This window comes from Herpailurus yagouaroundi, unplaced genomic scaffold, assembly GCF_014898765.1.
Source record: "Herpailurus yagouaroundi ecotype Mexico unplaced genomic scaffold, PumYag 100, whole genome shotgun sequence".
In the NCBI taxonomy this organism is placed as follows: domain Eukaryota; kingdom Metazoa; phylum Chordata; class Mammalia; order Carnivora; family Felidae; genus Herpailurus; species Herpailurus yagouaroundi.
In genome coordinates, this window is record NW_024412391.1 from 17,769,291 (window position 1) to 17,791,468 (window position 22,178).

At 42.1% G+C, this 22,178-nt stretch overlaps 1 protein-coding gene and 1 long non-coding RNA gene across 4 annotated transcripts in view; both read left to right on the forward strand.

Moving 5' to 3' along the window:
• RBM28 (RNA binding motif protein 28) overlaps nucleotides 1-17,647 on the forward strand; it is a 29,948-nt gene extending 12,301 nt beyond the window's left edge. For both annotated transcript variants that reach the window (XM_040472050.1, XM_040472051.1), the window contains exons 10-19: nucleotides 1,386-1,495; nucleotides 4,080-4,153; nucleotides 5,086-5,221; nucleotides 6,246-6,310; nucleotides 8,352-8,510; nucleotides 10,668-10,817; nucleotides 11,130-11,204; nucleotides 13,750-14,006; nucleotides 14,625-14,724; nucleotides 17,069-17,647. In XM_040472050.1, coding sequence (XP_040327984.1) covers nucleotides 1,386-1,495; nucleotides 4,080-4,153; nucleotides 5,086-5,221; nucleotides 6,246-6,310; nucleotides 8,352-8,510; nucleotides 10,668-10,817; nucleotides 11,130-11,204; nucleotides 13,750-14,006; nucleotides 14,625-14,724; nucleotides 17,069-17,203 — 1,261 coding nt within the window. In that variant the 3' untranslated portion in view covers nucleotides 17,204-17,647. The remainder of the gene's footprint in view (nucleotides 1-1,385; nucleotides 1,496-4,079; nucleotides 4,154-5,085; nucleotides 5,222-6,245; nucleotides 6,311-8,351; nucleotides 8,511-10,667; nucleotides 10,818-11,129; nucleotides 11,205-13,749; nucleotides 14,007-14,624; nucleotides 14,725-17,068) is intronic.
• Nucleotides 17,648-18,273: 626 nt separating this feature from the next.
• LOC121028378 (uncharacterized) overlaps nucleotides 18,274-22,178 on the forward strand; it is a 28,821-nt gene continuing 24,916 nt past the window's right edge. For both annotated transcript variants that reach the window (XR_005789199.1, XR_005789200.1), the window contains exon 1: nucleotides 18,274-19,796. This is a non-coding gene — a long non-coding RNA (uncharacterized LOC121028378). The remainder of the gene's footprint in view (nucleotides 19,797-22,178) is intronic.

Genomic DNA, 22,178 nt, shown 5'->3' on the forward strand with positions numbered 1-22,178 from the left:
AGCATGAACGGGGGAGGGGCAGAGAGAGAGGGAGACACAGAATTGGAAACAGGCTCCAGGCTCTGAGCCATCAGCCCAGAGCCTGACGCGGGGCTCAAACTCACGTACCGCGAGATCGTGACCTGGCTGAAGTCGGACGCTTAACCGACTGCGCCACCCAGGCGCCCCAAAATTTTTTTTTAAAAAAAAAACACAAAACTGAGGAAAGTTAAGAGGTGGGAGAGAGAAAACTATCCATAATGCAAATTAGAAAAAATTACGTGGCTAGGATATGTCTTATTGCAGAACATCATTTTTTTGTCTCGATTACTTCATAAGATGGAATTGTTTATGGGGTTGTTAACTGAGTCTAAGAGAAGTAAAATTATAGATATTTATTTGGGACTGTTTGTTTGTTTTTACCCTGGAAGGATGTTCATAGCTGGGAAAATGAAGGATCTTTAGAATGTATTGAAATTTAGAACAAAATCTTCCAACACTTTTTAATTACGTCGAGAGAAATACTTATTCTTTTCTTGTTTTGCATGTAGCTAGTAAACTTTTCCATGTTGTGCTTTTGAGTTATTATTTGAAGGATTTTGTTTGTTTGTTGTTTTTTGTTTTTAGGATTTTCTGACTTTTATATAGTTTTAACTGAAACCTAGTTTTCACAGCAATGCAAGGGGGGAAGTGAGTAATTGAGAGAGCTAGATACACACACGTGTATCTTGACTTCTCTTATTAGTCTGCTCTTTTGGTTGTAGTAAGAGAAACTAATTTTGGTCACTTTAAGTGAAAAAGTCTGTTTGTTGGATGAACATGGGTGGCTCACAGAATCAAAGGTGTCAAAAAAACAGACCTTAAGGAGATGAAAATCTGGGATGTTTGGGGCCCTAGTTGTAGGAGGCTGGGGTTTTTTTCTCTGGGGACACTGCCTTTTTTTTTTATTCCTTCTTAAGGTATAACATATATTCTGTAAAGTGCATTAATCTAGGCGTACAGTGCAGTGACATTTTTCATACATATATGTCCATGTAACCACCACCCAGATCAATCTATAGAATATTTTCAGATTTCAGCTTCCCAGGAGTTTCCTTTGGGTTGAGTACTACTATTTTGAAATGAATCTACATCTTCGCTTCTGGTCTTTTTATATGCCTGCTCAAGTTTTAAATTCCTGGGGGAGAGAATCTGATGAACGCAGAAAGGCCAGTCAATAATGGCTGAGGGACAGAATCACACAGCAGAGGCTAGGCTGGTGGAGGCCGCCCTGTGCATTGGTGCTATTCCCGAACAAGAGAGGGTGGCCGTGAGCAAGAGTGCCACTTCAGTTGGTGTCTTACCTTGTACTAGAACACAGGATCTCACTTTTGTAATTGGCTTTTCTTGTGACCTGTCTTCCATAGAAACCTGTCTTTTGACTCAGAGGAAGAAGAACTCGGGGAGCTCCTCCAGCAATTTGGAGATCTCAAATACGTCCGTGTCGTCTTACATCCAGACACAGAGCATTCTAAAGGTATTTGCTGTCAGCTTGGCAGGTCCTAAAAAGGTTGAGACTGCTGCCATGGGCACTGACTAGGTTACATGAGAGCACAACGTGTGCCATTCTGAGGGGTCTACGGTCCACCCAGCCCGGGTTTCTGTGGCCCATAGAAGCACCAAGGACATTCTGAGGTTGTCTTCTAAGATATCACACTCAGCATCTTTAATGGTGCTGCCAGCCACAATTTTGTCTAAGCTTTTTAAGCCCTTGCTTATTTACTTTAGGGTAATGAATTCCATTTGTTGTTCTCCTTTGAATTTCAAATGTGATAGCATCTCATGGGTATTAATCATTCCACATTGCTTGAAATTACTGGGATCTTTTTCAGTTGCTTTTGTTAGAGATGGGAGCTAACAGAAATTTTGTTGCAGCAGCAATAGTCAGAAGGAAAACTGTGTATAGCAGGACTGCTGCCTTAGATTTTTTTCCTGAAGCTATTTCCTTTGAACTTTAAGGATTGGCCACAATTCCTTTTAGTATACTGTTGTTAGGTAAGCAGCATCTTTACAGCCTATTCATGATCTTTGATTTCATCAACTGCAATCATTCTCCTAAAGCAGTGAGTTCTTAATTCATTCTGATTCTTGATTCCTTTGAGATCTAGCAAAAGCTATGAACCCTCTCTCCAGAAAAATGCCACTTCTGAGGGTTTGTGGGCTCTCTGGAATCTACTCAAGGATTCACAGAACCTCTATTCTAAACCTTACTTTCCAAATTGATGAAACCTGATTGGTTTTGGTTTTTGCTTAGCCAAAAAGATATAAATAGGGCAGTATGATGGAAAGAAAACTGAACTGCTTCCTGGAGATTAGGGATCTAATTGTAGCTGAGCCATAGACCAGCTGGGTGATTTTTGGCAAATTGTTTAACCACTGCGGGCTTCATTTTCTTATCTGTAAAATGAATGGGTTCAACTAGAGTAATCACTTAAGGTGCTTTCAACTCTTAATATTCAACTATACTTCTTGGACCTTCTCCATTTCCAGTATGTTTTTCTAAAAACAGATGACTAGAATTGCATAGAATATTCCAAGTACTGTAGGATATTGCTTTACTTTGATGATATCTTTTGTTTCTTTTGAGCGCAGTAGTGTATTGGGTTGGTATTTTCAGAATGTAGTCAATACTTAACTTGCTCAGTCTCTTTCTTGGTCTATTAATATTAGCTCAGAGTTAATAATCTTAGTAAGCATAGTTTTCATTATTTTTTTAATGTGTTGTCTTTTTCTAGCTCATACTAAATTTTTTTGCCTACTCACACAGCCTTGGCCTCCTCCTACCATTTATCTCTGTCAGCATGCCATTTTGCTGTCTAGGAGAGCTAAAAATTTAGACTTTAGGAAAGTGTTAAGTCTAAACCCAATACTGACCCTGGGAATTCCAGTAATAAAATTCTTACCCATTCAGAGAGAAGTACACATTTTCTTCAAATTGGATGAATAAGCTATTCTGCCTTAGAAACCTTTTCCTCCATCTTCCTTCCTTTCTTTCTGTATCGTTCGTTTCTTCTATTGAGTGTCTGTTAATGCCAGACACTATGATAGGTGCTAACAATATAGAAACAGCCAAGAAACATGGGCCTTACTCCTGAGACACTCATTCTGTTTGAGATAATGCCACCTGACCAGTGCTGTAATAGAGAGATGTGATTGGAGGACTGAGGGGGACGAGGGCGGGGGGTACTTGGCTCTGCCTGGAGGAGGCAGGGAAGACCTCACCTAGATGGTGACTTTTGGGTCGGCCTGCCACATGTGTTGTGTCAGTCTGCTGCCATTCATTCTTGTAGGGGACAAAAGATCAATCAGTGCCCCAGTAGCTCTAGGAAGTTTGACATTTTTTTCATATATGAGGGAATATTTAAATTTGTATAAAGGAATACTAGCAAAATATTATGAGACTTGTATTTCTTTTTTGGAGTCTACTATAAGGTGAACTTTTTTTCTTTGCTTATAAAAACTGCTTTTTATCAGTAGCAGAAATTAGGATGGGTTGATTGGCCCTGCGTCTAACCAGTCAGAGGTGTGCCTTTGCAAATTCTAGAGTATGAGTCAGGAATTAAGCTTATGGCTTTCTGGTTCACTGCTGTCTTCATGCGATAGAGGCCAAGGACTTTGACTCCAAGAGGTCAGTCTGCCCATATCTGATGTCTCCCACGTAGCTTTGATGACAGTGAGATATGTAATTAATTTCAGGTTAAGTGGTTCCTGCCTCATTTTTTACTCCTCTAAAAGGCAAGCAGTAAGTGATGCTGAATCGAGTGGAATTTCTCTACCATATCTTGTGGCTTTTTCTTACTAAGGAGAGCGATGGTGAGACTGAAGTTCTAAGAAGCATTGGAAGAGATGATGAAGTAATAGTAAAATTTCATGATAAGCACCTGTCCTCTTTTGTCTGCCTTTGAACCTTCAGTGCCCGACACGGTGCCTGTCTCGTGGCACCCTAACAAGATGGGAGTCTTGTCCGCTTCGTCTCAGGCTGCCGCCATGTGTAGTGTTATCTTTGGCACCCTGGTGGGCCAGGGGAGTTTGGCATGTCACTTAATTTTGTCTCTGTGCAGGTTGTGCATTTGCCCAGTTCATGACTCAAGAAGCAGCGCAGAAATGCCTTGAAGCTGCTTCTCCAGAGACTGAGGTAAGGAGGACATTTCTTTTACTCCATAATTTAGGGGATAATGGCTCCAAAGGCCAGAGTCTGCTGTTCACATACAGCTTGATGATTACTGTCAATCATGTAATAAGATAAGGCCAACACTTACTGAGAACTTAGTGTGTGTTAGACACTGAGCTTTATATGTATTACCTTATTTAATCCTTATATCACTTCTACGGGGGTATGTAACGTAAGTAAAATTATTATACCTATTTTATGAGTAAGGAAACAGGTTAAAAATGTATCTAATGTTTATTGATTACTGTCTGTACGTCAGCCTCTATCCTAGGCTGATGACATGAAAGGTTGGGACAAGAAGGGATTAAGGTCATCTATCAAGTGGAGTAAATGAGAGAAAATGTATGGGTGATGGAGAATTTTTCTGTGTGTTCTATAGCCCAGTATAAATTGTTCTGAGATAAATTATCCTGTATTGCCATTATCTCTTAAAGTCTCTTAAGTAGAGTTAACACTACCATTTTGTTAGCTTTCTTTAGAATTTAAAGATCATTTTCTTTAATTCGGGCCTACTTTGGTACTAATCAACTCCTATAAAATAAATTACTGCTAACTGCCCTAAGTGTACACGTGGCTTTTTTTTTTTTTTTTTTTTTTTTTTTTAATTAAGTAGGCTCCACACACACCGTGGGGCTTGAACTCACAGCCCTGCAATCAAGAGTCGCATGCTCTACCGACCGTGCCAGCCAGGCACCCCTACACGTGGCCTTTTGCACAGCTATACTAAGTATTAGACTCAGTGGTCCACCTGCACCCGCCTGGGCTAAAACATCCTAGGGGTTGGGTTCCACAGCATAATTGGGGTTTGCTGTTTTCCCTTTCCTTGGCATTCCTTGTTAGGTGCTTAATTTCTACCCATTATGAATTTTAAGAGAGAGAGTTGCGGTCTGTTACAGGGTGGTGGGCTTAAACTGGATGGCCGACTGCTCAGAATCGACTTGGCCGTGACGCGTGACGAGGCTGCAAAGCTCCAGACAAAGAAGGTGAAGAAGCCAACTGGAACCCGGAACCTTTACCTGGCCAGAGAAGGCTGTGAGTAGTGGGAGGGAGCTGTGAACCAGGCTTGAGTAGCTGGCCCTGTGCAGTGGCGGTGAGCAGCAGTAGGATGTTTGGGGGCATGTTTCAAATTGAAAACCCACATGTCCTCCTTACCAGCATTATATTATTCCACTTTAGCTTATAATATAACACTATAGCTTATAATATAACATCATTATATTATTCCACTTTAGCAGATGTAGCTTTCTGTTCGGAAGACTTCGCCCATCTCTTGTCGGCCTGCTAGCTTTTAGACCTTTAGATCAGAGGATTAGCAGGGCAAAGAGGGAGGAAAAATTCAAATTGCCTTTGCTTCTTGTCATGAGTTCTGATAATTTTCCTGAAGGAGTTGAAAATTATCACTAAAATTATTGCTTTTTTGGATTATGAATATAAATTATGTGCTCAGTACCTTTCCTTTAATGTCAGAAAGATAATCAGAAATTAGCTTCAATTAAAAAAATCCCTTCCTCTAGGTCATGCAGTATTTGTCAGCCCACCTGCTGCCCAGCTGCACAGCCTGGACTGGTGATGTAAGGCTGTTAGCCTTCAGTTCTAGGCCTCTTATGGCCATATTGCTGTTTTCGGGTTGGCTTAACTCACTGCTTTCTACTGGCAGTACTAAGTACAGTACTTAATACATGAGGGACAGTAAAATTCCAAGGGCAGGTTACAAGTAGAGCGGTTTTGTATTCCAAATATCTAAAATGTACTTCCTTTCAGACCTTCCTCTAGGCCTTTCCATTAGACTTCGGGCATGCACATGAAATTTTTGAGGGGAGGGAAGGAGAAAAGGAACAAATTCACAAAATGTTCAGTTTTTAGTCCTTGAGAGCAGCTCAGAGCTGAGAACTTAGCCCTGTAGCCTATTTCTGGACCTACCCAAATGCCACTATGTCCTGGCCAGCATAGTCCTCTGGGCCTGTACAAAGAGCTTGCATCATTCAAATCACATTCCTCTTGTTGCTCAGTGAAAATTCCCTTGCTGATGTCTTGGCCTTTTTCCCTCTTTCTGCAGTGATTCGTGCTGGGACTAAGGCTGCTGAGGGTGTGAGCGCCGCTGATATGGCCAAAAGAGAACGGGTGGGTAGATTAGGCGCCAGCCTATGGGATCTGCATGACTTCGTACAAATCAGTAAATAATAACTGTTGAATGCTGGAGGTGCTTATCAGAGAGCTAAGCATCAGTCACAGACCCTGCTTATGCTCTTGTTAGAGGAAAACATACAGATGAAACAGCAAAGAAGCCAACACTGAACATAATACATGAGCATTGTATGCCATTATAAGGACTGGGTCTTCTTGTGTAATTTCCCGATGCCCAGCAGTAAGTGTTGGCCATATAGTATGCTTTCTACAGCATGGAGGCCAAGGCTGTGTATAATTAAGTGTCAGTGTAAATACAGAATGACGTAAGAAAGGAAGATGAGAATAGGCTGGAGTTAGTAGGGAAAGAGGTAGATGGGGTTCTTGGAAGAGTTAAGATGTCCTTTTTTGGTAGGAGGTTATGTTCAGATTAGAAAAATCATATTAGGGGGTGCCTGGTGCCTCATTGGTTAGGTGGCCAACTCTTGATTTCAGCTCAGGTCATGATCTCCCGGTCTGTGAGTTCGAGCCCTGTGTCGGGCTCTGTGCTGACAGCTCAGAGCCTGGAGCCTGCTTCGGATTCTGTGTCTCCTTCTCTCTGCCCCTCCCCCAATCACACTGTATCTGCTGTCTCAAAAATAAATAAATGTTTAAAAAAAAAAAAAAAGACAATTAGCTTTGGAGTCTGAAGGTACAGAGATGGAGAACAGAGATGAGAATATAATGACACCAAGAGGCAGTGTGTTTTTTCGGTGTACAGTTTCTAGACTCATGTTCACAACTTTTTTAGTAGTGAACATCTGGAAACCATGGTGTTTGGGGGGCATTATATGCCCTTTATCACATTGCCTATCACAATGTGATAGTGACACGTTTAATTTTCCCTTAGAATGAATTTTTCTAGCAAAAAACTCACTGGATTATATGCATCATAATTCACAGTTGTTTCTTTTAAGACTGTTGAACGTAGGCATGCGAGCCACTTCAAATAACCCTTTAATATTCATTTTCAGAGACTGATCATTTTGTAATTTGTTAGGACCTTTACCAAATAAGGAACAGCAGAAATGAGACTTGATTAAAGAAAAAATTTAATTTAAAACTTTTTTTCTAATCTAATTTAAAAAAAAATTTTAATGTTATTTATTTTTGACAGAAAAAGAAAGAGATCAGGAGCTAGGGAGGGGCAGAGAGAGAGGGAGACACAGAATCTGAAGCAGGCTCCAGGCTCTGAGCTGTCAGCACAGAGCCTGATATGGGGCTCAAACCCACAAACAGTGAGATTATGACCTGAACCCAAGTTGGACGCTTAACCGACTGAGTCAACCAGGCACCCCCATCTACTAACCTAATTTTAAAAACAAAGCAGGAAAAGAATGTTATCCTCTCACTTTGGAGAGTGGACCCCTGGGACTGGTGCAACATCCTTGAGGCCAGTGCTCTAGAAGCAGAATTCATCTCTGTGATCATAGACAGTCTTCTGCCTCAAGGTGGCAGAGTCGAGACAACATTCTAGCAAGTATTCTGTAAATAAATTCCACATCCTTTTGGAAAAACTAGAAAATTAGTTTGAGTTGGTGGACAGATAAGGACTGGGCATAGACGTTAACCATAGGATTATGTATTATTTGCTTTAGGCCAGCTTTTGAGTTTGGGATTTTTTTTGTGTATTACTTCATTTCAGCCTCACATCAGTGCTGAGAGATTGGTATTTTGATCTACAGTTCCACTTTGTAGGGGGAAAAACTGAGGCTTAAAAAATTTCATGTAACTTCGCCAGTTAGGATGGATTTCTAATTTAGTCTGAATCCAGAGCCCATGATCTTACCACATACCCACCATCTGGCCTCTTTGAACCTGTCTTTCCCTAGGCTACACATCATAAGGCTGCGGGTGGGCGATTTCCTTTCTTTTTTCTATATGCGTGGTTATTGGATTTGAGGGGGGGGGGTTGGTCACAGTTTGTTCCTTTTGGAGAATTAGGAACCTGCATTTTTAAAAGGTAGATTGTATTGTTAACAGTTTATTGTTCTTTCAGTTTGAGCTGCTGAAACATCAGAAACTCAAGGACCAGAATATCTTTGTCTCCCAGACCAGGCTCTGCCTGCACAACCTCCCAAAGGCTGTGGATGACAAAGAGCTCAGAAAGCTGCTGCTGAGTGCCACACGAGGGGAAAAAGGGGTGCGCCTCAAGGAGGTGAGAGTTGGCCCTGCCCACCCACAACTTCAGTACTCATCATGGGTCGTTTTGAGCATTTATTTCAGACTGTGGTGCTAGCAGATTGACAGCGTTTTTTTTGGACACGTTGTCAACAGTTAAGGTAGTTTTCACGTTTGCTTGTTTATTTTCTCTTCTTAGAACTGCCTTTCAGAGGCACCTGGGTGGCTCGGTTGGTTAAGCGTCTGACTCTTGATTTTGGCTCAGGTCATGATCTCACAGTTCATGGGATTGAGCCCTGAGTCAGGTTCTGTGCTGACAGCACAGAGCCTGGTTGGGATTCTCGCCCCCTGCCCCACCCCCATGTGCCTTCTCCCTCTCTCTCTCCCTCTCTCTCTCTCTCTGTCTGCCCCTCCCTCATGCCCCTTCTCTCTCTCTCTCTCTCTCTCTCTCTCCCTCCCTCCCTCCCTCCCTCCCTCTCTCAAAATAAAGAAAAACTTTAAATGACAGTCTTAAAAAAAAAAAGAACGGCCTTTCACACACACTGTCCAAGTTGCAGCAGAATGCGAGGAAGTGTCTGCCTCATGAATTAATTTGCATGCTTGCTATGTGCTCAGCATTATAGCAGGTGCTGTAATGTTAATTTTTTTGCAGAGAAAACAATCTGTGTAGTTTGGTCTTTAGAAGAACATTTTACTGCCATTTAGGCCCTTACTGTATAAAAAGAGTCCTCAGTGGTATGTGGTAAGCACAGAGAGCCACACGGGTCTTCAACAGTTGTATTAGACAAACACTGGATTCAGACCAAGACTTGATTACACAGTGAGTGCAGACACTGTTCCCCTGCCCCCACAGCACCCTCTGTAACCCTTTGTGATAGCACTTACTATTACACTGTCCTGTAATTGTCTGCCAGTCATTTCTCCCGACTACACTGAGCTCTTGGAGAGTAGGTATCCCACTGTTCCTAGTCCTTGGCAGAGTACCTGGAACATAGTCATCTCTCATCAGTACCTGTTGAATAAGTAACGTAGCCAGTATTATTAATCTGCTTTGCTCTGATTGGTGACTATAAGCTGTTTTCCTAATCCTGGAAAATCTCTTAAAATGTATGGCATTGGTATTTGGGGAATTACATGAGAGAATGTGAACATATCAGCACATATCTGACACTGCTCTTAGTAAAACTGTTCAAAGTGTTACTGGTGTAGGGGTCACTTGTGAAATTTCTCATATCAGCATCCACAATACTTAGTAAGCGCCTGTACATCATCAGTTAGGAAAATTTAGGAGTTTACAGTGTTTGCACTGTATTGAATTTTCTCTTTAATTCTTTCATATGCTCACCTCATGAAGGTATAGTATGTCAGCAAGATTATAAGCTTCTTGAGGACAGGAACCATTTTATGCTTTTCTTGGTTTCTCTATAGTACATGGCACAGCTCCAGGGACAGAGAAGTACCAGAAGTATACCAAATGCAGCATCCACATGTCCTTAATACCTGCATTTCTCCATTATGTGGTAACGACAGCTTCTAGGAGTAATAGCATATAAACAGTATCCTAAGATAGACTGCTATGATATGGTATCTTCAATGCCCCAGGATGCTTGTTACATTTAAGTAAAGGATTTAAGGAAACATCACACCAGAGACAATCTGAGCTCTGAGCAAAGCCAGCTGAAGCTTCTTCCTGTTTTTCTAGGTTATATGTTAGGCAGGTTCTTCCCCACACCTGAATGTATTTCTTAACTAAAGCCATCAGGCCTTCTTTCCCTTCTTCAGTAATTTCCTTTTTCAGTAGTTTCTTCAGTGATGAGATCTATGGATGGTGCTTCATCCTTACTGATAACTCGTATAGTTTAAAGTTCTATAAACCTCTCAACTTATATGTATTATTAGCAGTTAGCTGTCATAATTTTGGGGGGAGGAAGTTTGTTTTATTTACGTGCTTATATATAGGTTTTTGTTGGTCTCTGTAAACTCTTAGAGAGCCAGAAGGTATCTATTTAATTGGTTTTGTGCTTTCTAGTAGGCGTATTCTATTAAGACAGACACTGGTAAGTATGTTTTCCAGTATGACTGTTGTGATGGTGATATAGATCAGGATTCTGTTCCAGTAACCTGATTGCTTAGTGAATCTGTTCATGTTCTTATCCTGTAATCAAGGATTTTTGTTTTCTTGCTGTACTCTTAGTGTAGGGTGATGCGAGATCTCAAAGGAGCGCATGGAAAAGTTAAGGGTCAGTCCCTGGGCTACGCCTTTGCAGAGTTCCAGGAGCACGAGCATGCCCTGACAGCCCTTCGCCACATCAACAACAATCCCGAGATCTTTGGGCCTCTGAAGGTGAGCCTTTTCCTGTGGGGAGACCTGATCCTCTGAGGGCCATTTGCAGAAAACCATTTCTCTCCTTTATGTCCAGTGTCCTCTGACTTGTGTGTGGTGGGGAAGAGTAGCCAGTCTGTGGAGGGAATAGCAGTGATTCAGCTGATGATTAGAAGGAATTGAAATCTAAATTGGACAGCCTGCTTGCGGAACTGGCCCCCTACCTTTAAGTAGAGTAAGTGAGCAGGAGAGAGGGGAGTAGTGGAGGACAGCTTAGGTCATTGCACTCAGAAATTAAGAAATCTATTGAATGACATTTTCCTTTTGACACAGAGACCGATAGTGGAGTTCTCTTTGGAAGATCGAAGGAAACTTAAAATAAAGGAACTGAGGATTCAGCGCAGCCTGGTACAGCACTGAAATGTTTTTCTGTTTTTGTTTGTTTGTTTTTAATTGTGGTCAGATACACATAACACAAAATTTACTATTTTTAAGTGTACAGTTCAGTTAAAACGATTTATTTCAGGGACACCTTGGCTCAGTTGGTTAAGTGTCCAACTCTTGATTTCAGCTCAGGTCATGATCTCACGGTTTGTGAGTTCAAGCCCTGCATCAGGCTCTGCACCAACAGTGCAGATTCTCTCTTGGGATTCTCTCCTCCTCTCTCTCTGCCACTCCCCTACTCGCGTGCACACTTTCTGTCTTTCAAAATAAATAAATAAGCTTAAAAAAAAACTATTTCAGTTAAAACAATATATTTAAACTCCTGATTTGTTCAGTTTGTGGTTCTGCACCCTTGAAATAGGTCTCTCTACCTGAATCGGTTCTTTGTTACCCTTTACTCTTAGTTCCCTAGAACTCTCAGGCCATCTTCTCCTCTGCTAGCCTATCCTGTGATAGCTCCACAGAAGGGAAAGGAAGGAGAGAGGAGAATCAGGCTGATATTATTAGCGATGAGCAATGCCAGTACAGTGTTTGGTGATGGTACATGTCAGAGGTAGTGGCCCAGATGAAAGTTTTACATTGCTGTAGATTTCATCTATCTCTTCCAGAATTCTTAGATGGCTCCAGGAGTGTGATGCCTGATAGTGTTTTAGTGTTGTTTTTAAGCCAGTGTGGTGTCAAGGAAAGAACAAGCACAGGAATACTTACGGTCATGGTCAGGCTCAGGCTCTTCCTCTGAGTTCCTTAGCAAGTTAGTACCTTTCTCAGCTTCAGTTTCGTTTGTAAAATAGGATCAACAGCATCTACCTCGCATGATTGCCAGGGATTAAGTGGTAACAGTGCATGGTCAGCACACAGTCAGCACTCATTTTCTTACCCATCTTGCCCCAGGGCGTAGGAGGCCAGGTTATTCTTGATACCATAACTCCTACAGCCTCCATTGATAGCATGTCTTAACTTGCTTATATACCAAATATTTGTACTCTTTGTGGTGTGTATGGTGGACTGACCAATAGAAGAGCAGTTTCGGTGGTTAATACAGTGGTCTTGGGTCGGAAAACCTGGGATCTGGTTCTTGTTCAAGGCAGCTTTGTTGTTCTAGATGTAGACTTATTCACTGCTGTAAGCTATTGCTGTGGAGTGATTCTGAAGCTAGTGACTTAGAAAACTACTCAGATGGCTCTTTTCTTGCCTATACTTGTGTACATACTGCTCTTTGTGTAAAATTGCCCCTTTCCCTTGGCTCAAGAATACTTCTACACAGTTTTCATGTTCAGATCAAATGTGCTTCCTCTAGCATTTTTCTACCTCTCTCAGAAGAGGTAAGACCTCCTTATTTGTACTTTCGTGAACTTCCCTAAGATCTTTAGTTTTTCACTTTGCTTTGTTTGTGTGTCTCTTGTCTCCACTAGGCTGAAAGTACTGAAAGGGAAACACTGTTCTTTCCCTCTGGACCCTTACCTTAGAAACTGACACTGGCACAGTACAGGCTCATAGCAGATCTTTGTTGTGTCAATTATTACACTAATTTCATGTGAATCTGCTTTTTCTTCTACTACAGTGCAACATAAATCTGTAACACCTTATGCCTTCCTTCTCATAGCATCTTTTCCGCATCTTCACTTCATTTATTCCTTCTCTAGTGTTCTTCCTTTCGTTATGTAGATTTGAGTTTCTGACCTAGGTCATCTTCCTCCTTTGAAGAAATTCACTTAGCCTTTCTTGCAAGATAGGTCCCCTGGTGACAGATTCCTTCTTTTAGTTTTTTGGGGTGTGTGTGTGTGTGTGTGTGTGTGTGTGTGTGTGTGTGTGTGGTTTTTATTTCTTTTTTTGAGAAAATCTTTATTTCTCCTTCACTTTTGAATGATAATTATACTAGATGCAGAATTCTAAGTTGGTGACTCCCCCTCCCCCCCCGCCCAAACTTTAAATATTTCTGTGTTCTCTTCTTTCTTACATGGTTTCTGAAGAGTTCAGTGTAATCCTCTGTAGGTAAGGTATTCTCTACCCTCCCCCTCCCCCCAGCTACTTTCCAGATTTTCACTTGGTCTTTAATTTTCTGCAGTTTTGTATGATGTGCCTGGGTGTTGAGTTACTGGTATATATTTGGCTGAGCTTCCTGGATCTGTGGTTTAGTATCTGTCACTAAGTTTGGAAAACTTTCAGCCCGGTTACTTCAAATATTTCTTCTCCCTCTGGGATTCCTGTCACATACGTGTTACACCTTTGGTAATTGTCCCATGCTACTGGCATGTTCCTACTGGCTTTTGAGTCTTGGACATACATGTACTTTCCCCTGTCTCTGCATATGGGGAGGGAAGTAGTGGTTTCATGTCCCCCAAACTGGTAACCATCTGTTACTACGTATTCACTTTCCTATAATTTGTAACTATTCAGGGGAAGAAGTCCCCTGCTTTCACTACGCTCACATAAAGCTCCTTTTCTGCTGAGTGTTTCCAGCAAATAAGCCTCATCCAGAAACCGGATGGCAGTCTCTTGTTTTATGCAGCAAAAAGTGAAATCCAAGCCTGCAACCGGTGAGCCCCAGCAGGAACAGCCAGTGCTTGGAAAAGACCGGCAGCGGAAAGCAGCTCAAAACCACACACAGCAACAAAGCAAGGCCGCCCTGGAGCAGAAGGGAAAGGTGCATTCTACCTCGTGGACGGGGTTCCAGACCAAGGCTGAAGTGGAGCAGGTGGAGCTGCCTGATGGAAAGAAGAGAAGGAAGGTCCTGGTGCTCCCCTCACACCGAGGCCCCAAAATCAGGTGAGATGCAGGACTGTGGCATAGAGCAGTCGGTGGCTTCTAAAAGGGTTTGTTCTCACTTAATGCTTTCTTATTGTAGCTTTTGTTTGGATGAAAGGGATGTTTAGTACCGTGTCAGTCCCCCACGAGGGGTTCGCGTGCAGGCATCTCTACACTAGCAGAGATGTGCTCTTGGACCACCAGGAGGCTGGAAGAAGCACTAGCAGAGGAGACCTCGGGGCAGTCTTCTAGGGCAGGCCTTCGTGCCTTTTTCCCTCTTCTGAAGAGCCTCCTCCCATCTGCAGGGCTGTCTCTGTTGGCTGAGGCCCACCTACTCAAGGTTATCTTGCAGATCCTATTTGAGGCAACAGATTAGTGCTATCCACAAAAGCCAGTCTTTACAAAATATTTGTTAAATAAGTGAAGGTTTTTGAGGATCCTGTGAGGTTTTAAGCTGAAACAACAAATACAAAATGTTGAGCCTTAGGGTATTCTGTTACAGTATTCTTTTTTAGAATGACTTGTCATGGACTTAGAGCCAGTGTTAAAAAAGGAATTTTATCTTCTGGCTTAGACAGCCTCAGAGGTGCCAGTTAGAGGAAGAACTCAGAGTGACACTTACTTGACCTCTTATTTCAGGCTCCGGGACAAAGGCAAAGTGAAGTCTCTCCCTCCCAAAAAGCCAAAGCCCCAGATAAACCAGCAGAAGCAAGAGAAGCAGAAATTACCTTCCAAGCAGGTGAGTTCTGTAGGGCACCGGGCTTTGGTATAGCATAGCTCTGCCCGGGGCTGGCAGCCGCTTTTGTGCCCTGATTAGTTAAGCAAAAAGAAAGGGCTTCTGGATTGCAGCTACATGCGGGACTACAGCTTTATAGAGGATGTTGAGGTAAATATGTAGTTTTCAAAGTGGAGAGAATCTGGGACACCTGGCTAACTCAGAAGAGCATGCAACTCTTGACCTTGGGCTCGTGAGTTTGAGTCCCATGTTGGGTATAGAGATTACTAAAAAAAAAAAAAAAAATTAAATTTAAAAAAATAGGGGCACCTGGCTGACTCTTGATCTCAGGGTCGTGAGTTCGAGCCCCACATTGGGTATAGAGAACACTTAAAAATGTTGAAAAATGAATAAATAAAAAATAAATAAATATTATAAATAAAATAGTGGAGAGGACCAAGTGTATCAGTTACTCTATTTCAACAATTATCTTATTTTACTTATTCCTCATACATACTGTCCCCTGCCCACAACATATTAAAGCAAACTGCTTCGCATATAAATATGCCTTATAAGAAAATGAGGTATACTGCTCAGAAAAATACCTCAGAATGCATCTCCAACTTACCAGGCCTTAAAAATATACATATATTATGCCATTATCATACTTAATGAAATTAATAGGAAGCCCTTAATATCATTTAATATGCAGCCCATATTAAAATGCCCCCAGTTGCCTCAAAAATGTTCTGTTATAGTTGGCTAGTACAAATCAAGGTCCAGAAAGAGTCCACACATTACATTTGGTTTTTATATCTCTTAAATCTTTTTTTCCCCCTATAATACTCTTCCTTATCACCTCCCTTTTTCCATGCTGATAATTCCTTGGAGAAACTGAGTCATTTGCCCTTTAGAATGTATTACGTTTTAACTTTAGCTGCTTGCTTCCTTGTGGTATCATTTAACTTGTTCCTGTGATAACCATGTAGTGCCTGTAAACTGGTAGCTAGATGTACCGGCTTGATTAGAGTCAAGTTCCATTTTCTTTTTTTTTTTGAAAGATTTTATTTATTTTTAAGTAATCTCTACACCCAACATGGGGCTGGAAGGCACAACCCAAGATCAAGAGTCATACGCTCCACCAACTGAGCCAGCCGGATGCCCCTCAAGTTCACTTTTCTTGGCAAGAGTATTTCATGGGTAGTGCTGGGTGCTTTCTGGTGCGTTGACACCCTAAGGCACATGCTGTCTGGTTGCCCCATGTTTAGTGATGCTCAGGGGTTGATCAGTAGATCTGTAGGCTTAGGGGTTGTCTGCCTGTCTTCTGTTTGTAAAGTTCCCATCAGCTTCTCACCTGATGGTTTTAGCACATACTGATGATTGCTATCTAGATCTGTGATTTCAATATGGGTTCCAGATGGTGGTTTTTTAGGGTTTTTTTTTTGTTTTTGTTTTTCCTCAGTTCTACGTTGTTTTAGTAGAACTTCAGAGAAAAGAATTTTCCCTTGTCAACTATTTGGTTACCATGCAATACCATTTGTGTTGGAAAGGCAGGATAAATGCTTGATTTCATTTCTCTTTGTCCGTTTTCAGAGTAGTGATTTGGTGCCCTACCAGTGAGATTTTTTTAGTACTATAGATTCGTAAGTTTTTGTATACTTGATATGTTTCAGTCAAATATAGTTATTATTCTTGTCCCATCTTAGGCCAGCAGAAGGCCCTTCAGGGTGGCTCTCGATGCTTTCTGATATGAGCCTGTCTGTGGTAGTGTCCTTGCTTTCTGGTACAACCCGATGTTGCAGCTCATCTTACATAATTTTTCCCCTGGTCCTGGCATTAGCCATTTTCCCAAGCAGCCCTAGTTTCTTTTAGTAGAAAATGGTTGTTCTACATTCTTGAACATCTGAGGTCAAGCATTCTTTTCTCCTTCCCTAGTCCCTTTCTGTTAAGTTTCAAGGGCAAAGGAAGCATTAGCTTCTCCTCCTCCTCAAGGAATCTGTCTCTGGGAAGTCTGATCCATGTTGTACTATCTTATGGAGCTCTGTCTCTGAAATCCCATAAGCAGTATTCTTGTTAAGGGAAGGTCTAGACTCTGGGCTGACTCTTTTGCAAGAAGACTCACGTGAGCATCTAAGGGCTAGAGCTCAGGAGCACCTGCAGTGTTTTAGAGGGGCCCTTCTCTTAGGCATTCCTGGTCTGGTTTCTTGCCAGTGGACAATTCATTTTGCATTTTCTAAGGGTCACTCTCTGGAAGTTCACCTCTTGTGGTGAACAGGATTTCTTATTTTCTCTCTTGGGTGGTGTTAAGGGTAAGGTGATATTCAGTGCTTGAAATTCATAATCTTGTTTTTCCCTATTTCATTTATAGACACCTAGGAGAAAAGCTAAGGGAAATAAGACTGAAATCCGCTTCAACCAGCTGGTCGAACAATATAAGCAGAAATTACTGGGACCTTCTAAAGGAGCACCTCTTGCGAAGAGGAGCAAATGGTTTGATAGTTGATGATGGTAGCAGACTGGATAAGAAGCTGGATTGTGCATTTCTTGGTAAAGCTCCCAGATCTCCCTCCACGCCCTCATGTTATTCTCTGATAGGACACTCCCTTTCCTACCCAGTTCACCACCACTTTGGTGAGAGGCCCCCTGGGCTCTGCATGTTTGAACTTTGGGCCCTCCCCGGTGGGTGATTAGTGAACCACAAAGAGAAAGCTCAAAAAAACATTTGGATGCTTCTTGTGTATTATCCAGGTTACCACGTGAATTGTGTCTATAACTGTTACTCACTTAATCCTTCCTTTCTCAAATGGAAAAAATTGTAAAGAGCATTCTTGAGGGGTGAATTTTTAAGATGTCTATTTTGTTAAGGGTCTTCTTTAAATGAGATCTTTTGTGGCTTTTTTTAATAACAAATGATCATTTCTAATAGATGTGAATCCTTTATTATTAATGAACGTTTTTGACTTTCCTCTCATTCAGTTACATAGTTCCACATACTGCAGGCATTAAGTAAGAATGGAGAAAAATGATTTCCCGCCTAATCTCTGAGAGATTGCTCTCTCTCTCCCCCACTTTCTCCCAGTGACTGGGAAAGTCACTGAGGGCAGTGAGTCCTGGCAGAGAGCAACATCTGATCATTGTTTGCCAGATGAGTGGGTTATTATTAGTAGTTGAGTAGAAATCAGTCTGCAGTGCCCCACAGACACTAGCCTAGCTGGTGATAACCCACATTTTCTTTCCTCCTTAGGACTTACAGAGGTAAGGTCTGATGGAAGGAGCTCTGAACATGAGGCCTAGGGTCGAGCCTGTCCTGCCCTTAACCTAATGGGTGGCCTTGAACCAAACACAGACTCTCTGAGCCGTAGGTTTCTTATCTATAGCGTAAGGAATGTAAAGTTTTTCTCTTATCCTTTTTGGCTCTGCTCTTTTTCTAACTCATTCATTGTAATTCATACTCCTTTTTTAAAATGTTTTATTTTTGCGAGAGAGAGAGAGAGAGAGCGCGCGCGCGCAAGCGAGCGCACAGTTTGGGGAGGGGCAGAGAGAGGGAGACAGAGGATCCGAAGTGGGGTCTGCACTGAGAGTAGTGAGCCCAATCTGGGGCTTGAACTCCAGAACCGCGAGATCATGACCGGAGCCAAAGTTGGACACTCAACTGAGTGAGCCACCCAGGTAGGTCCCCCATACTCCTCTTTTAAACTCAGGATAGAGATGATTGGTTACTTCCAAAATTTTAGAGGTATCGCAAAAGCTGGGGGAGGGATGGTGAATAAATACTAGTGTAGATCCAAAAAGATCATGATAGCCTGAGGAATGGGTTAAACCTGATAAGGTGAAAATCACTGGGAACAAACATAAATTCCTTCACTTGGGTTCAAAAACCCTACTGCATAAGTTCTGATGGGAAAGTCGGGTCCACCGAATTCACATTATGAAGCAACAGTGTGGCTGCCACACGTGTAATCGGACTGTTTGGCTGTTGTAGTGGAAATGGGATGTCTCTGGTGAGTCAGCTGCTAGGCCTCTGGGTTGGCCAGAGCACATGTGTAAGACAAATGTGATGACCAAGTTGGCGAAGGAAATAAAAATGTCAGACGGAAAACAGTGAGTCACGAGTTGATTATTGTTGAAGCTGGTTGTAGGTAAATGGAGATTATCTATTCGCTCTGATTTTGTGGACATTTGAAATTTTCCATAATAAAAAGTTTAAAAAGTCACATGAGTAACTCAAGGAAACTCGTACTGACGTGACTGAGAAGGGAATTCTTGGGGTCTTATTAGCTTTCAGTAGAGCCCAGAAGGATACGTGGAAGCAGATGAGTAAAAGTCACAAGGAATCAGATTTTAGAAGAACTTCAGTGTGGCTGCTCCATGTCTGGAACAGTCCGAGTAGAGTAAGTCCATGATATTGCCAGGGGATCCCGGTTCCAGGGGATTGGGCTAGAGGAGGGGGTAAGGATTGGCCAGCCCATTAATGTTTGGCCCCAGGATGACCTGAAGATGTGCTTCATGTCTCACCTTGGTCCCTGAGGCCCCTTTCTAGAGAAAACCTCTTCATTCTCTGTTTAGTGTCCTTCATACCCGTGGTCCTCAATAAGTCTGCCCCAGGGTTGGGATGGTGTAGCTCCTGCTTAAAACCCTTCAGTGGTTTCTCATCTCACTTTGGTTGAAATGTTAACTCCTTCCTGTAACATGCAGTGCCCTCAGTTGAGCCCCTATCACCTCCCCTACTTGTCTTTATCCATCTCTCCCGCCAGGCCTTCCTCCAGTTCCTTTGTCTCTGCCACCTCAGAGCCTTTGTGTTTGTTCCCTTCACCTGGAGAGCTTTTCCCTCAGATCTTTTGCTAATCAACTCAGATCTGTAACTGAGCTGTAAACCCTTCCTGGAGCTCTTTCCTGGTTAAAGAAGGGCTTTTCTTCTCCTCTGTCCTGCCCCCATCACTGAACTGTGTTACTCTGCTTATTTTTGTTCTAGCATTCAGGTCTATCTGAAATTATTTGTTTGTTCTCTTAGTTAGTATGTATGCTTTGTGAAAGGAACTTGATCTCTCATTGGTCCTGGAGACAACAGCACCTGGAATTGAACCTGGCACATAAAGGTAATGAGTAAATATTTTCTGAATGAAAAAAAAAAATGGGCAGAGGAAGAAACAGTACTCAGTAGGTCAGAGAAGAGTTGGAAATGTTGTCCAAAGTTCTGGACTCTCTAGTCCAACCTGATGCTGTAATAAATGATGCTTTCTTCAGAATCATTGCAACCCTTGAGATATGGCCAATGCAGTATCTTGCAGTGAATGGTCAAAAATGCCCTTTATTGATTTAAAAATGGATAAAGGAAAGACCCTGGAAATATTTAATTAAACCTTTCTTGGGAGAGAACAAAAGGACAGGGGCTGTATCTCCAGCGTTATCTTGAGACTGGAGACTTGGCGAGTTTGAAATGTTCTTACAATAGCTTGGCCACACTTCTGTCCTAGGAAGGTCTGTGCACTGTGGAGGGAGTAAGATACTTTATTAAGGTATAATAATAATAATATAGGTATATAATATAATAATAATCATATAGGTATGATAATAATTAAGAATATCTACCACCTGCCGGTCAGCTAACCTGTTTTCCCTTTGCCAACTCTGCTCACCAGATACTTTTTGGGGGTATACAAATATATATAATTAACATTCAAAAGTATAAATTCATACTTAGAATAGATAAAAATTGGGGTTCATTCATATAGCTTTGCCTTATTCTCTTAGATCTAGATGCTTCTTCTGATAGCTTTAGCAACCCAGTATGTTTAAAACATCGTTCAACTGCTTGGAAAGTTATTGCTCAGTTCTTTTAAAAAGTGATATGAGTGATATGTGGACCAGTCATCACTTTCTCAACAACCGGATTCCTTATATGGTATCGTCCTTGGGGACACCTTACCACGGGTTATCTGGGCAGCTCCATTTACCTTTGCCTTGGGAGTATTAATGCACAAGACTTGTGCTCACTTCTTTGCCTCAGGGCCTAAAGTTTCATGGAATGGAACTTTCTGAATTAAACATGAAGGTGGAGGTACGTAGTTAAGCAACAACAACAAACCTTTTGTTAACATCCAAGACCGAATGCCATCAGTCAGACTGGCAGGTTTCGGTAGCATCTTCCTGCTTGGTAGCCTGGTTAAATAAAGAGTTGTAAGATTGTGTGCTTTCTTTGCTTTTGGGGGGCTACTTGGTGGTCTTGAAGAATCCGCTCTGACCCAGGATGTACGGTCCCTTCGTTTAGGGTCAGCCTGCAGCTAGCATTATGTTTCAGCTGTCTTGAAGTGAGATCTGTCAGCTGCTTCTGTTACAGTTAGAGTGTATGAATTCATTCTCTTTTTTTCTTTAAGTTTTAATTCCAGTATAGCTGACATATAGTGTGACATTTGTTTCAGGTGTACAATATAGTGATTCAGCTATTCTATACATTACTCAGTGCTCGTCATGATAAATGTACTTGGAATCCCGTCACCTTTTTCACCCATCCCCCCACCCACCTCCCCTCTGGTAACCATTAGTTCGTTCTCTTTAGTTAAGAGTCTTGGTTTGTCTCTCTCTCTTTTTCCTTTGCTCGTTTGTTTCGCTTCTTGAATTCACATATGAGTGATATCATACAGTATTTGTCTTTCTCTGACTGGCTTATTTCACTTCACATTATACTCTCTAGCTCCATCCATGTTGCTGCAAATGGCAAGATTTCATTCTTTCTTATGGCTGAATGTGAATTCATTCTTCAGAATACGTCCAAACATCCTTTGGTACGTTTTAGCCTTGAAAAGAGTTTTTTCCAACCAAACATTCAGAGCCCGGACCCTCAAGGTCCCAGAGATCCCATCTATTTAGCCCTCAGTCATCTGGGGAAGCAGGAGGTCAAATATGCCAGAGTGAGTCCCGGCCGTCTTCAGTCTTCTGCCTACTGACTGACCCATGTGGCTAGTTCTCTGCTTTATATCCCCATAACTCACTTTTTGAGAACCGATTGACAGACATCTGCCCTTTCTGTCATGTAAGTAGCAACTCCGCCCATGCTGCTTGGAAAGTTCCTGGAATCTTCTCCGCTCCAACGTGGCGGTAGCTCCGTCATCAGACTGTGAGGATGCCCAAGATGAATTTGCATTTCAGTTAGTTTCAGATGGTACTCACCTGTGCTTTCTCGTACTCAGACCTAGCTGGTGCTTTAAGGGCCAGGATGAGGTTGCTTTGTGTTTCTGTCGGGCCAGATAGAGATTTTCAGACTTCTTTGTCCAGGGTTGACCAGTTTAGAAGTTATCCATATGTGTGGTCTTATTTTGGTTCTTTCGTTCTTGTGCTAATGCCTCTTCCTTACCAGGATGAATTGCGGAGTCTGAGACTGCTCATTGATTGGGGTGTTACTCAGTGGCCCAGCCATGGGTGGGTTACGGGTACATCTGCAATTACTCTGGCTTCTGATTCTGAACTGGTGTTTGGCTGCA